Source organism: Diachasmimorpha longicaudata, chromosome 2, assembly GCF_034640455.1.
Source record: "Diachasmimorpha longicaudata isolate KC_UGA_2023 chromosome 2, iyDiaLong2, whole genome shotgun sequence".
Lineage (NCBI taxonomy): Eukaryota > Metazoa > Arthropoda > Insecta > Hymenoptera > Braconidae > Diachasmimorpha > Diachasmimorpha longicaudata.
The window spans coordinates 5613204-5630330 of NC_087226.1; the positions used below are offsets into that span (position 1 = coordinate 5613204).

At 36.9% G+C, this 17127-nt stretch overlaps 1 protein-coding gene across 1 annotated transcript in view; it reads right to left on the bottom strand.

Annotated features, from left to right (window-relative positions):
* Positions 1-3418: 3418 nt before the first annotated feature.
* The window catches only part of LOC135173167 (uncharacterized), a 117330-nt gene continuing 103621 nt past the window's right edge, over positions 3419-17127 (bottom strand). Inside the window, exons 9-11 of the mRNA XM_064139871.1 lie at positions 7666-7939; positions 4301-4919; positions 3419-3930 (exon numbers count right to left, since the gene is read on the bottom strand). Of these exons, the coding sequence (XP_063995941.1) occupies positions 7673-7939 (267 nt within the window). The 3' untranslated portion in view covers positions 3419-3930; positions 4301-4919; positions 7666-7672. The remainder of the gene's footprint in view (positions 3931-4300; positions 4920-7665; positions 7940-17127) is intronic.

Genomic DNA, 17127 nt, shown 5'->3' on the forward strand with positions numbered 1-17127 from the left:
TTCATGTTAATGTTGCATTGCTTTTTTAATTTATCTGGGTTTTTTCATTGCGAAAATTAACTTGATAGTGGAGTTTGTGGATGAATTTTATGGGGAAAAAGCAATATAATATATATAATATATATTATATATATTATTTATGTATATAGGGTAGGATATATGATTCCCTTATTTAATTAATATTATCTTATCCAACAATAATGATTTAAAATTGAAAGTCGGAATCTTTAGGGAAATATTCTTTTAAATACAAAGTACTTCCAAATAGAAATTTTGAAACAACCATAAATTATTTGAGATTATCGCGTCTATAATGCGCGTTATTGAATTTTGAAAATACTGCGAACGACGAAAGTCGTGGGGAAGGGGTTTGCGCACATGGCTGAAAATTATTCACAGTTTGGGACCACATCACAACAGAAGTTTAAAGATATTGTTCAACTCTTTACCTGGATAACCCTTGCCGTCGTAAATATGTCATTCCCAAGTGTATGGATTCCAACCGCGCCGAAGACGATTCAAAGATTTTAAACGTTTTGCATGCACCGCAGGTAAATCGACCATTACCGTAACTTTCGAAAAAGGGTTGTGCAGCATTCCCGTTCTCTTGGCTTTGCACGAGGCGAAGACGGGTATTTAGAGACGATATTTGAAAATTTGAAAATATTCACGTTATTTAGAAATTTTCTCGGAGGAAAATCTCCGTCAGAGTTTACGAAGAAAGAGAAGTACAAAAAAATTCCACGACGAGTGCTAGAAAAAATCACAATTACCACAGAATCACGAGGGTCACGCGAAGAATTTTTTTCTTCAATTCTAATGGTTGCGCTAGAAATGAGGCGGAAAAAATAATGACTGGGGTGAAGTTCCAGTGCTGATGGGACCGTAAATTTTATTGGGGAAAACGTGAGCTTTTCCCTATATTTTCTCATTTTTTCTCGCATACGTTTTATTATTTTTTCTTGATGATTTTTTCAATTGTTGTATTAATCTTAGAAATGTGTCAGGATTTTTTTATTACAAAAATTTATCTAGCAGTGATATTTTGCATATAAACATTATGTTATTGCATAATAAACATTATGAAAAAATCTCCTTCTAAAAAATCTATTCCTGTTACCAATAATCAAAAATCTATGTAATATACATATAACTATTCGATTAAAGGCCTTTGCGCGTTGGCCAGTCACAAATTACCTGCAACAAATTCCATTAACAAATCCGAACAAACATCGCAACAACTGAAAATTCTCATCCCCCTTTTGCACTCCCGTTCCCTGATGTGCAACATCTTCTATCGATATGTTCTCTCGTCCGATGTAATAAACTAAATAAACGCCAGGAAGTGAAATGATTGTTATATATCATACAATTCGAAGCAAGTGATGCCCGAGAGAACAACCGGGTGTTGGTGAGTTGAGGAGATCGGGTAAATGAAAAGGGCGGAGGGAATCCCAACGCAGGGAAAAAACAAGAAACACAACCGAGAGAGAGAGAGAGAGAGAGAGACAATGAGGGAGAACGAGTGAGTTTTGTGCGTGATTCCGAGGGAACTCCTAATTACCTGGAGATAAATATCACTCCGAGCTCGCGAATGACGTGCTCCTGCAGCGCAGCCTGAGAGGTCGTCAGTCAAAGCCGTCAGCCGAGCTGGATGTTATCGCAGGGGCCCTGCGCTTCATAACACGGGACTGATTTCAGCCTTTGGCACACCCTCAACATGAAAAAAAATCACAATATTTTTCAATACTTTTTTTACGGAGTAACGGGACGAAAGGCGTATTTCAAAATTTTTTTAATGACACGTGATCGTGAGGGCGGAGAGGAGCAGGAGGGAAAGCCATAAAAAAATATCCCAGAGGATGAGGTACACTGCTGTGTACATATATTTCCACGTGCCCATTGCGACCACCATAATCCTCTGGAGGGTTCATTCGGCGATGATGGAACTGAGAGTCCCGCCATTGCTGGTCCAAAACGACGCATCGCCGACAGTCGGCCGAGGGTAGGCCAACACTGGCCAAGACTCGGCCCATTGCCGGTCATTTCTCATCTCTTACAAGGGATATACCTAGTAATGAACGAGTGAAGTGGCAAGTCTCTTGAAGACGTCGAGAGTCGTCTGGAATAGGGTAACTTGGCGCATCATCCGGCCAACCGACATCACAAATGTAATATCCTGCTATCCAAGGGCCCTGGAGTGGTTCGAGGGTGGCCCTCGCACTTACCCTGGTCGGATGATCCCTTCCCGTTTCGTCGTTTCATACTGAGGATGGCTCAGTTGTAATCAACGCAGGGGTGACGACAAGAGGATTATTGTTGTCTAGTATCAGTCACCGTATTTATTACGTTTATTAAGAGGGTTATTCATTCTATTAAATATTAATCACAGAAAGTCCCAGACTCGAACCATTGAATTAATTAATGTTAATTGATTGATTTGAATTTCCCCCGCGTAAAATTACGTAAAGATCGCAATGGAATTTCTTCGTTGCTAATGCAATTATTACACTAATCGCTTCTCGATGCTATGCAGGACGTCAGGCTTATGAGCAAATCGGTAATTATCTTCTTCGACGGCTCAATTAGCGGCAGCGGAAATTATTCTCGAACAATAACGCATTATGAATAAAATATGAGTTCGCGTGATGTGCGTTCACGATTGTCTTGATGTTCGTAAATCTTTGGAACGCACTCTGGACGTGGTGACCTTATCTCTAGATGCAAATGACCTCACGTCGATAAGCTACGGGCAGTCGATATTTTTATGAAGAATGGAAATACTCAGGAAATATGTTTCGTCGAAAAATAATGATGCTAAGCTGGAAGGATTATATTACCGACTTATCGGTAAAATAGTGGGACATTTCCTAACTTCCGTATCGGCAACAGCTGTCGGCTTTACCGATAGGTCGAGATAGTATCATTTGCTATTGATTATCATTCGTAGGTATCAACCTCGAAGCGCTCATCATTGCCAGCAGTCGATCATTTTTGTCGATAAAAATACAAACAAAACAGTTCACTTGATACGAAAACGATATATATCATGACCTCCCCAATTATGATATCTGTGCAAAAATGTCAACCCTCTCACCCCTCCCAAGAATATTACACTAATTAATATATATGTGGCACTATATATGTTCTATTTCCAATCTCCCAGTATATTCTAAACTCTCAAATAAATTATTTCAAAGTCTACAAATAATATTCACATGAAAAAAATCGTATATTTTCATCATAAAAATTTACATGAAAAATATAATTTCAATATTAGCATCTATAAAAAGCAAATATAAACACCAACTTTGCAAACTACAGTTGCGTGGCATATCATCCGTAAGATACCTGTAAAGACGAGCTTCTGATATCTACAATTCTACAAAAGCCCGGATCTACAGGGTAGATCACGAATGTGCCTATCATATGCAATTTTCACCAGGGAAAAATAAAAACTATATTGAATCCTAAATAAGAACAATAAATTCACATAACTATGACTGCATAAACTATTTAACAAGTCGACGGATTTTATGTTGCAGCACGCGTTAAAAACGTGACGTCCTCCAAATGTTCATCGATGACGGTACGTGACACAGCATAAGGATTCTCTGTACAATTCGAGGAAGTCACGAATCCTGACATATCGTACCTGATGTGACTTCAATTTCTGGAATTATAGCTCTCGGAGTCCCATTTATGGACACTTCCGGCAGTTGTTGATGAGCTTATTCATTTATTTACTTAATTATTTGTCAATTCTTTATTGTTAAAATAAAATTGTAATATCGATTAATCATTGATTGTGTCACAGTGAATTGTAGAGGGCCACAGAATGCTTTATCCTCTCCCTATCGACCAAAACAAATGCAACCCCTCTGGGGAGTACTCGATACAAAATGATGTTTCCGTAATGTTCGTGACACCCTAGAACAAAAAGTCACGGTTAATAGCTGTAACAGCAATGATAACATTTTCGTAATAACAGTATTCATGTTAATGGGGTCTAGAAACACTGGGTAATAGAGCTCGCTCGATAATTCGAAAATTAATTACACTGTTTTAATGACTGTTGTCTATAAACCCTTTGGCCATAAAAAATAGTGTAATGACCATTGAAAAAACTTAATTGGGTCAGTGAGTGCATTTTTGAGTACTGCAATTTCATTTTTTAACTCTTTCACATTTGACATTACGGTTTGAAGATTTTTTTAAAGCTTAAGGCGTCATTACGACTAAAGAGAATTCACGAGAAAAAAATGAGAAGTGAAGTACGAGACTTATGAACAATACTCACATCAACATTTGACTTTCTATTTTGACTTGAAAAATTCAACGAATCTGAGCACTTCACAACTGAATAATAAATTTAATCAACGAATACACTCAATATTTCACTGGAAATTACTTCCACTAGAGCAACAATTTACATAAACAGTTGGAAAAATTGTGATTTTCTGTTCAAATATTTTTTTTTAATTCATGTCACTGTGTTTATGTTTGTTATATTTGTAGTGGTCAGGGTTTTCACAATATTATGAATAAATGTAGATTTATTAACAATACGATAAATACTCGGTGGATTTTTGTTGTTATGATAGAGTGATTCTTACACCCGTGATGGTGAACTCAAAATGATGCCACAAGAGTCACCTCGGTCCTGAGGTATCCACGAGGACACGGGCCAACGCCCCTTCAGCGCGGTGTCTCGACTATCCTTCACAACCCCGTGAAAGGGAAGGCGTCCCGACGCTAGTCACACGGTGGTACGGGGCGTCTCCCCGATGAGTCTGCCCGGGGTTGAGAGCCGGATTCTGCGATGATTGGACCGCGCGCAACATCCACCGTCGCGCGACGATATCCCTGTCAGGAGCGTCCAATGTCAGTGGGAAATGTACCACTGCGAGAAATTGTTTCTGGAAGTTGGTAAAAAATGAGTAAATTCTTGAAAATCCTTGGTGGATGCTATGTAACGTTTTTACGTCACGTGTTGTACTCTCTTATCGCTCATACGTTTCAAATGTGCCGCCATTGCGTGTTTCGATTTTACGGTGCGTTTCTAGGACATGCGTGACGTTTTGCGTCACAGTTAACGTTTTTGCGTCACACTTTTCGTTTTCGCGTCATATATAAATCTCGAAAAACGGGGAAAGAGGAATTCTCGACTTCCGGAGCTCGTTAATAGTCTGATAAATTTCATATTACATAAAATTCAGTATAAATTCAATATTTAATAATAAATTTTATATATCTGAATACATGTGGTACGTTTGGCGTCACAGGTAACGTGACAACGTCACGCGAAACCTTTTGCGCCACTTCTGATTTCTGCGACGCTATTTTTCTAACAAAAACAAAGGATTCTAAACAATTATTTGATATATCGATGTAACCCTTTGCGTTTCGAGTGACGTTTTCACATTCCACGTGACATCAGTGAATTGACTTTGGCCCTCGTGACATTAACAAAAGAAATATGAAATGGTTCTATTCTTGCCACCTATATTTCTCTTAAAAATTAAAAAATAAATCTTTAGCTTCGGGAAATGCAAAGACTATGGCCACTCCTGGCCTCGTGTCTCCTCGGATATTCTCGTACACTCCCGTAATACTGTCAACCCCTCCTATTGCCGAGCCCGGCCACCCTCTCACCGTCTCATCATCTTTTCGCTTTCATACTCCAAACATATCCCACGACTCGCGGCAACCCTCCGAGCAACTTTCGAGAAATAGCCCCCGAGACGACCTCACCTCTCCCTCTCGCACGTCCAGAGGTATAACCCGAAACTGCTCTTACTCTTTCTCACTCTGGGTCCTCGACAACGGTTTCGTGTATTGATCGGGACGCGGGGTCCACGAAGCGTAGTCTCTCACAGGGGGTAGATGTGGCGAAAGAAGGATGGGTGCGAAAACTTTAGCAACATTTGGGGTGCCAGAGGGATGGAATGAGGCACTCAATAAATCCATGGCATCACGACTCATCGAGGGTGCTACAACATTGTTCACGTCGGATGTCACTCAACCCTCATTCAACCATTCTGTACTTCATCATCCAATCTTCTAAACTATTACAATTAGTTGGGTGTTTGGGAAATTGACAGTAGATGATGGATTTCACCCGATTGAACTGGAATATTTCCAACGGTTTTATCGGTTCCAATTCAAAACATTTTTATCGATGATTAATTGCAAAATAATGTTAATATTGACGTTACTGTATTACGAATAATTGTGAATATAAATTATATGAATAGTTATAGAGAAATTAGATGTAACATTTATTATATAGATTAATACGCTTGATTGTTGAGATTGTTTAATTCTAAGGAGAAGGCATGGTCGTTACGTGTGAGGATAAATTCTAATTATTGCAAAATAAAATTGATATTGATAGGATATTGTAAATTGTCGTTGAAAACCTCGAAATTGAATCAGTTCTGAATTCAAATTAACTCCCTTAGACGACTGTAAATGTCGTTGGGGCGTAAAAGTGTGAGAGACATTCGAGATATCGATAGTTATTGATTTTAAGTGCATGTTCTTTTACAATAGGAATATTTTGATATCCAACAAATTTTATCTTTATCCGGTGAATTCTGAAATTTTTCAACTCTTGGATAGAGCACATATACCTAAATATGATGGATTTTCCAATCTACGGTGGCCCGTTTAGTTCCGATTTTTATTACTTTCAACCGTTATCGTTTTACTTTATGATTCATGATCACGCCGGGGGGTATGTATGCGGGCGCTTGCAGATGGTCCCATAAAAATATTCTGGTTTCAAAAATTGTGATTTCAGATCTGATGGATAGTGGCAATCACTCTGAAAGCGATAAAGGAAAATCGAGAGTAAAAAAAAATAATGGATTTAATGCAGTTGTTGGAGTGTGTTTAATTAAAAATTATAATTTCATCCAATTTTATGTTATCTTGGGGCGACAGGTTGGGTTGAGTTTGGAAGGGTAATCCGGGAAAATATATTCCGCCATGAACCGAGAGAGACGCGTCTGCGTTCCCAGACACCGTTTACGAGCCTCCGCTGTGGCGTTGTTAACAGTTGAATGTATTTATTGATTAATACGTGATTAGAATACTTTGGGATTATTCAGAAAATCATTTGCATAGCAGACTATTTATTTTGTATCGATAATTTCAACGGAGAGAATATTTAAGTGAATTCAGGAAATAATTTGTTATTGATTGACTTCATTTATCGCTGAAAAATGATTGATTATGGGAGATTGAAAAAATGGTACCAATTAGCGCGCTCATTAATTAATTAATCGGTTTTGAAGTTGAATATAATTGTCAGTGTCCCGTACCGATTGCAGAAATCAATAAATAAATTTTGAAAAAATTGATAAATTCCGATTCAACTTGAATTCTGAAAATTTTCATCTTTGCAGGACATTTTCAATTTAATAAAAAAGAAATTACGTTTTTGGGGGGTAATTTGAGTAATTTAATATTAACAATTTGCTTGCATCGTATTTTATCATGAAGTTGTACAATAAAACAATTTAAAATGTTGATTAAATAGTTGTTCCTTGAATTTTAAACAACGTTTGCGATTTTTTAATTTAGCGAACGTTCCATGTAGTTTATTTTTTATTATTTAATGTATGATATTCAATGGAATACAAAATTGTTGGGACGTACCTAAATATTAGAATGCAGGAATCACACAGCCAGTCGTATTGGAAATCCGTACCGAAGAACTGCGTGTGCATGACTGAGGTGAAATGCTGGCACTGACTGAGCCATGTCGATTATCCGAAGGAATGTTTCTGGTGGCAGGAGCGTCCCGGCGGTGTGACTCGAATAGCAATCGTCCAGGAGTCGACGATTTCCTAAGTCCATTGTGGCACATGACTCTCCGTTGACATCGTCTGATTCTCGAGTACAAGTCATTTTTTATATTTTTTGTTCTGTTCTGGAACAAAATTCGCCATTTATTGAAATGAAAATGGAAGGAAAAATAATGTGAAATTTATTGAAGTTAAAATTTTTGCAATATGTGAAAAAATGGTTGGGAAGGAATAATTCGAAGCCATAGAAATAATTTATTACAAATAATAAATGATAACAATTTTTATTTGATCAATAAATCAATGACAAAATTCTTTTTTCACATCCAAAAAAGGTTTTTGCCATAGATAAATAGTTTTCTGGTTTCAAATAAAAACGAAGTTAGTCTATGTAAATTAAATAAGTTGTTAATTGTATTGGACAAGATCATTAATTTAGAAATTATAGATTACTAGGTTTATATGGAGCTATGCGGAATATACGAAAAATGTCTGAGTGAAAAATTGAATTTCATTCGAATTTATTATTTTTGAGGATAAACTGGTTATCGTAGAGATTTCGCATACTCAATATCAATTGCATATGAAGAAGTCAAAGCTCAAATGGACTTCTCCGCGTTGGTGGTACGTATTTACAGCCCTATGAACCACCGGAGAATTAATCTCCTTCAGGCGTGAGTCTGCAGCCCACTTGGACCTTGACTGGACTTGTACCAGACATCCTCCTCCTATAGATTACACATAAATCACCCCCCACAAAGAGCAACCCCTGGTAGTCTATGAAATGATATCCACGAGTCATGCGCTCAACACGATACTGACCAAACATCTGCGCAACAGTTTCAGGAAATCGATTTCATTTCTGTTAAGGTGCCTCATGTGAAAAATCAAAATAACAAATGCAAATATTTGTATTTGTATTGTATTAACTATTAGTTAATAAAAATTACGGAACTGATGTTCGTCTGCACATTACGGAAATGACAGGGAAAATTTAATTGGCATTATCGTAATTTGTCACTGAAAATTCAGGGGAAAATTACGAAAAAAATGCGTTAAAGTTCCATAAAATTTTTCTCTATAAAATTTGGCTTTGAAATTTAAAAAAAAATAATTTTTATTGAATATTTCGTTGCGCGTGCATTAGAATTTTTTTTCAAATTTATTCTCGATCGCGACATCAACTAAAAAAATATCGAATAAATGAATTTTTGAATACATTCGTCCAACTAACAAGGAGAATTCGCTCTGAAAAATCTAGAAATAAAAATACAAATAATCATAACAATATAATGAAAATGATTTTTTCCTCCTTTCGTGATGTTTTCAAAGTTCTCGGAATAACATTACGAAATATATCAAGTAGTCGTAGAGAATATAAATGGCTAGACTAATGGTATTGAGATGAACGGAAAGGAAGGAAAGGGAGGAGTGGATTATTTCCACCAAGAATTGTCCACTGCCTCTTTCCGAGGATTTAAGTGCAGTCGCATCTATCAGAAAGGATTCTACATTATTCTCCAATGTCGCTGAAGCATATACATGTCACTGTGGAGAAGAATTAATTGCCAGTGTTTTTCATGCGTCAAAAATGATAACTCTTTTTTCTGAATGTGGACATCAGTTCTCTGTAATTTATGTAAGAGATTATTTCTCGTACAAGAGTTGAATATTTTCATTCCAGAATGCGAAAAAATTATGGGAGACAATTTCACACCAAGATAAAAAATATAGTCCTGCCAATAGACTTATTTTACTGGCAAAAATCAAAGTAGATTTTCCCCTAAAATATAGTATTTAGTCATTCAAAAAGGCAATTGCAAAATTTATATTTTTGTTAAACTCTGTACCGTATTTATTTACCGTTCACTTCCTCTATATAACATTTTTTTAAATGAATTTAGCAATTTCCTACATCTGATGCAATTTAAAAATGCCAAAGAACTGAAAATCCCCTGTTAATTTCTCAAAAATTATTAAAAATGTAATTTTAACGCTCTGTACAAAAAAAATGACTCCTCTTCCCCCGCAAAGTGCTCTATAAAAAATATTCCCATGAATCACTTGCGGATAAAAAAATATGCGTCGCTTTTTCATTGAAAAAGCGTATATTCATCGTTATATGTACAAAACTTTTACCTAGCTTTCTATACATAATAAGCAGCACTATACACCACACGTTATAGTTTGTATAGGTTTGCACAGTGTTGCATAGAGCGGCCATTCGCCAAAGCACTCGCGTCCTTTTGGGCGGTCCCCATATTTTGCGGCTTCATAATTTATTCACTCGGAAAGCTTTCAGCTCCCTTCTACACTCGTTAAAAGCAAAACGAGCCAAGATCCCTCATTTTTTCCACTTTCCATGAATTCTTGTTATTAAAATATGAAGCCAGTCTGAAAATTTTGCACTCCCTCGAGGTGTAAAAACTAGGAAATTTTCAGAAATTGTGGAAAATTCAGACGAGGGTCAACGATATCCAGCCAACACCACCAAACATGGCTCGATCGATTCAATACTTTATCTTTTATTCATAAAGTCTACTGTTAACGCCAGCCGGTTTATCACGCATTCGCTTTCACGGTCGCTCAAACGATTATTTTTCCGTCTGGCGCGAGAATCATGAAGGGTAATCGAGAGATTGCGATATTTAATGGCAGTGGCATATGGTAAATATAAATTTTCGATTTTCCTTGGCAAAAATTGAAAAATCGAGGTGGAGATAATTTCATTTATCGTATTCACATCAATTTATTTATACGGGGAGAGAAAAATTCTTAAAAAATTATGTACCTGTTCAGTAATCGACCAGTCAAAATAATATTCGGTAAAAATTACGGAATAATTACGTGCATTTCCAGTGAACTTTTAGGAAAAAATGCAAAACCTTATTTTTACTGAATACTATTTTAATTTAAAAATTACCGATCAAACATATAATTTCTAAAGAATTTTTCACTCCGTGTAATTTTGATTAATTTTGAACATATTTGGTTTTGTTATTAACAGAAATACATTTAAACATTCTATTGTATTTATTTATGTGAATACATTTGCTGCAGGCACTGCATAAATAAATAAATAAATCAGAGTGAAAAAAAATCCCGTCGAATTTCAATTTCCGTAAAAAAAACATTGTGCCGCCCACTTTATTCGATTCGATACATGAAAAACCCCTCATCGGAAAGAACCCCGAACTGAGAATTAATACAACAATAAATCAAATGTCAGGGTTAACCAGAATGGACAGGAAAAGCTCGAGAGACTAACGAACAAGGCATGGCTGACTGTGAAGGGACAAACTACAGTGTCTGACGTGTGGGTTTGGGAGGAAATACGGGACGAATTTTTGGGGTGAACCGTATCACGAGGATCCCGCGGAGTTCTGGAGATGGCAATCTCGATACGGGGGCGCGGCTTTCCAAGAGGACGTTGACGCAGCTCCCGCGGGGCATTTTTGCGGACGAGAATGGACTCGAGGATCCCTTACTACTTTTTTCTACCCTCTTATCTCGTGCCCAAGGTGAGAGTGCCTCCCTCGCTTTTCTCCGGGCTCACAGAGTCCTACTATCTCGATCTATTCTTCGTTTTTCGATTTTTTCGCAGTTTCAGCTGCTGTTTGTTCTCATGTTCATTTCTCACGAGATCTTTGGCCCGTATTGTATCTATTTCGGCAAAAAATATGGAATAAAAATAAAAATAAAATTAGGATAGACTGATCTATGCGCTGCCATCTTGTTCAGGGCGCGAGGGATTTCGAAGATGGCGGCGCTCCCACCTCGCATTTCCCAACGCTCCTCAAAATTATTCATCTTCTTGGATCGACTTCATCTCGCTCCATTCGATTGCTGTAGAGTGAACAATTTTTTAAGCCGTTTTGCACATTTTTTCAACGTCTTTTGGCTTTGAAAACTCTTGTAGATTTTTGTTGGGGTTATGTGACTGAAGGGTAAATACTTCGAGAAATAAAAAACGAATGGCCAAGTCTCAGAGTCGAACGGTGATTTTATGTATGATAGGAGATGTACAAAACTCCACGGAATGGTAAAACATAGTATTTGCCAACTACCCCAACAGTCGCTCGTAATTCATATTATCACCTATAAACACTTGGAGTTAACCTCACGAATTTCTGAACAGTAGTTACGGCGGAAAACCTCGAAGCACGCGTTATGCCAATCGGAAGCAACTCGCCTCCACTTAACTGCAAGCCAATATATGAGGCATACCACCAAGTGGCTATTTCACTGCGACTATTCAGCATCCGAAAGCGATAAAGCGATCATTAAGTTTTGAATCTATCTGGAAGCAAACTATTGGAATGTCTCCTATTGTCATTTTGAGGACATACCCAGTTCCCAATTTGAATGTTATCATGAACTCACATCATGAACTTATCTCTGAAAAAAATGAAATTTCATCTCATCCAAGATAGCGAGAAAATTTATTGAAAAATTACGTATCTGCACCTTAATTTACCCCTCAAAACACTGAACACTATTCAGTAAAAATTATGGAACATTTACGTATTTTTTCACTGAACGCTCCATATTTTTTTCTGAAAGTTCACTTAAAAAGTGCGTAACTGTTCTTTAATTTTTTTTCAAATATCGTTTTGACTGCACCGTAAAAAATTTTAGGTAAAAAATTACACCACCAGACCCCGAAACGAGGGACGAGGGTCACAAAAATGAGCCTCTGAACCCTGATTTGTCCAACAAAACGTGACCTAAAAAGTGGTTCATTGTCACTTGCCACGTTTTGCCCTCTAGAGGTCTAACTTTTACCTAAAGTTTCTTTCCGTGTGGTAAATTATTGAACAGACGTGTCATTTTTCAAGAATTTTTCCTACCGTGAAGCAATCCAATCAACTACAGAATTAATTACAAGAAAAAATTTTAAATTTTACCAATCGTCATTATCAAAACTGTAGGTCGAGTAATTCCAAAAGACCGACTTATTTTTATCCAACAATCATTGCTCCCGAGTCTAACTAATGAAGTGTCGCATGTGCCATCGAATAATGCCCCCAGAGTGTCCCTGTTATACCCCACGTAGACGATCTACAAAGAAAAAGACCATCATTTGTCAGAGGACAAAGTGGATGCGGACGCAAACACGTTATCGCCACCCCCTGAGGTAATCCATCGGATTGTCCCGAGAGTGAGACGTTTCGTGTGAAGACGAATCAAGAGCCGTTGAGAAAGGAGGATTGGAAATTCCATGCATAGAAAACACAAATGGCCTCGGATAACTGAAAATGAACATCTCAATTCACTTTTTCTCCTTTACGTCAGGAAAGTTCAATAAACCGGCGGCACTGGAAAGGATTCGCACTATCAACCGATTTTTATTTTTTTTTTAAATGCAGTAATAGTTGTTTTGCTTCAATGAGAGTGCACAGAAAGCAAAGCTATAATATAATTAACATAGCATTGTTGCGAGTAATTAATTAATTAATTAGTTAGTTAGACAGTCGTGGAAGATTTTACTGGAGGGAAGGTCATTGTGCAGTGAAATTCGATAGAAAAAATTGTAACGTGTGTTAATATATTTATGTGTAAGGGAGACTTGGGTAATCTGGATACGTGAGGTAAAGTGGACAGCTATTCAAAACTACTCTATTCTGAATTTTAACGACTTTTTCTTCTATTTTTCAATAAATATTAATATATGAATGGAGCCGTTGATAACTAGTGGATAGATGGACTGGCAAATGAGGTTCTCCAAAGATGCAAAAAACGAAAAAAAATCTCCTTAAAAATTACTTTGGGTTCCACTTCAATAATATTTTTCATGATAAATTTATTACGGCTTTAAATGATTGAAAAAATATTTTGTTTCGGAGCCAACAATTTTACATTCACTCTGATAATAATTAATTGACTTTCAATAAGGCGCTTATCGCTTTTGATAATTATTCTGTCCTCCGAGAGAGACATTCAACAGTTTTAATTGCCACTACGTGACTTTAAATAAAAATATATAATCGATTGTGGAAGATATTTTGACAATTTGTATTTCATATCTACATGGAAAATTTTTAAATATATGTACGGATAGCATTATGTGAAATTTCAATGAGGAAATTTTTTGGAATATTCGGTGATGCTCCCCCCTTCCCTAAAAGCACGTCAGTTTTCACATTTGGATATTAGTAGTGAGGGGAAATAACCAGCTGGTACCTCTGAGTCAATGAATTAAATCCATTTCACCTCGTAAACTTGAGTGGTTGGGACGGAATCAATTTTTTTTCTCACGTGAGAATAAAGTAAAATTACCTGGGGAGAAGGACGAGAAAAATTATTGTTCTCGCACCGACAAGTGGATAATACAAAAATCCGGTGTTGGCTCACTAATACACCGATTGGTGTCGCAGAAACAGTCGATTTTTTACAGCATGAGTTGAGATGGTCTTTCCAGATGAAATCTACCACGAAGAGCAGGGAAAAATATTGTTGCACAAGTCATTTTTGTGGACAATATGGGAAAAAATTCTTCGTATAGAACGGTAAAATTGAAGGGGCCGTAAATTTTTATGAGAAATACGGGAAAAATTGTGACACTGGCCATCCGGATGGAAAATTTTTTTGATGATCCACTACAATGCGAGGAGCCATCGCACATCCCTTAAATTTCGGTTTTCTTATGGTTCTCCAAAACGGGGAACATCAACTCACGGTGACCAGATAGAAAAATTAAAATACAGAGAGAAATTTTTGAAAAACAAGACTCTACCGTTCTGTAAAAGTGTATTATGACTGATCATTACCTCATCGCTATCTCAATGCTCAGTAACAATTAATAAACAATGGTCAAATTTTATTTTAGGTTAGAGAATTTTCTTATCATGATAAAGAAGAAAATTACTGTACCGGTGGGGTAAAAATTACTGTACTAGCCGATGAAGATTTGCCATCTGTCAATAAAATTTCTCTAGCCCAGCGTAAAAATGAATCATCATATATTGACTTTCAAGTTATTAACTCTCCGAGATATAACTGAGATAACAATGACTGATGATATATTTTTTTAGACCGGCAGAGTAATTTTTTATCAAAAATCGCTCTCCACGTACTGAAAATCGAGTTCACTCCACAATTACTTGAATGGTTGGGTAATTTTTCTCCAACTATTTTTGTTCCCAGAGGGGTGCATGGAAAAGGGGGATGTTAATACAGAGTACCCGGTGATATAGGCGGAGACGAGGGGTTGGTGGGCAATGGGAGAGCGTCGAAGGGGGTTGGACGGTGATCGGACGGGCCATTGAAGGGAGAAAGTGAGGCTGAAGCCGTCGGAAAATGGCATGGTAAAACGACGAGAGGGTGGGGTGTTCCGCGCAATTCCATCTGCCAGGGCCTGTCATTCTGATACTACGATGTCGGCTGTTGCTCCAGGGGGGCGATCAATACACTTGCAATCTAGATACAAAATGGCTGCATCGTGAATTGAATTTAGTTTCATTTTTCATTATGTTCATTCTACTTAAATTCATTTTTTCCATTGAACATTTTTATATTGACATTCTGTTTTATAATTTAAAATATCGTAAGTTCGTTGCAAAATTCATTTCGTTAATTTGTCTTTTTTCAGGAATTTCATGTCAAAAATCATTTTAACTTTAAACAATGGAATTGGTGGGAGATTGTTTCTCAGTCACTTTGATCAATTAATTGTTCAATAATTACAATTAAGTATGATAAAAATATCTTGTAGACACTCCAGAATGAGGCAACTGAGTCTGTCATGACCTGATGATCGTGAATTGAAATTAATATATGGGGTTGATTATTATAAATTATTGCGTATATTTAAAAAAAAATTAAGTCGAATGAAAATGGAAGGGGGAGGAACATTAAAATTTTAATTGATTGCATTACTGCATGAATATTTTTGCCTACAATGAGAGTAAAATCCATTTCTATCAATTAAATATTTGATGAAAATTTCAAGTAGATGAACTACATTGTTTAGTAGAAAATAATGAAATGAGGGCTTTTACCACGCGAAGCGTGCGTTAAATGGAATAATGGGTCGTCTCGACTTCGATTTTTCCATCTCATGACCGAAGTGTTCATAGGACGTAGTTGAAAACCGAATTCTCTCAAATCGATTAATCACGAGTCCAAGGAATTAGTACCATTTTTTAGTAGATCATGATTACAAAAAAACATTTTTTTTGATACAAATAATTACTGATTAATAAATACCGTCAGATCTAATTTGAACAGTTACTGTTTGCGTCATCAATTATGTAAATAGTTTCCCACCGAACGATAAATTTTTGCATTGATAATTTATAATTTTAAAAAGAAATCCATGAAGACAGTAATTTACAGGTTAATTAATTTTGGAAATTGATTGGAAATTCGGCACATACTTCAAATGTATAGTCAACTCATTTAGAAGACAAAACAAAACTGATGACATTATGAAAATACCGCGCATGAAGACGCGACAAATGTTTATTAAATCTTTAATTATTCCCAGGTGACATGAAACACTGTCTGTACGGAATATTTCGCATCCCCCACGGAATGATTATAAATATTCAATGCATCAGACTTAGCGGACTATGAAAGGACTTGTGAGAAATAGCGGATGTGGGAAGTGCGGAAAGCGGGAGGTCATGAATCGCGAACGGAGATTGGTGAGATTCCGGCCCCCCACTCTAGTTTCGCCGATAGGATACGTTTGTAAAATGGGTCGCGAGGAGTGGGAAACGAAAAACGAATCCTGCGTCCGAAGGATGGCGACATCTTCCGCAGTAGTTGCGAACTACTTTCACATCGAGCCTATGAATGCTCATTGGGGATGGCGCCACGAAACGACTTCTTGTTTCAAAATATTTTTAGAAATTATTTAACATACACAAAAAAAAATATATTAGGATTTTTTGAACGCAGAAAGTTAGGGCTTTCCATGAAATTTCAGAAGAAAAGAAGTAAAAGCATTTTGACGTACCGTTTTTTCAGACTTTCCATCGCCTCGCACCCCTCCTCCACCACTCACACCGTCAGATTTTAAATAATATTATTTTTGAGTGAAACATAATGAGTTTGAAAGACAAAATGCAATTGAAAAACGATGGACCGTTTGTTATTTAATGCGAGAAAAATAATTGTGCGATCAATTTTCACTTCAATCGGAATTGAAATTCGCTCACAATAAAAAAAAATACTGACGCTGATTTTCCGTCAGCCAAAAATACCACATCTGCACTGTATGAAGGACGAAAAGGAACTAACCCCTCGCCCTGAAGGGCATCATTTCGAATCTGTATGAACCCACGGGAAAATTTATGATCTCCCACCC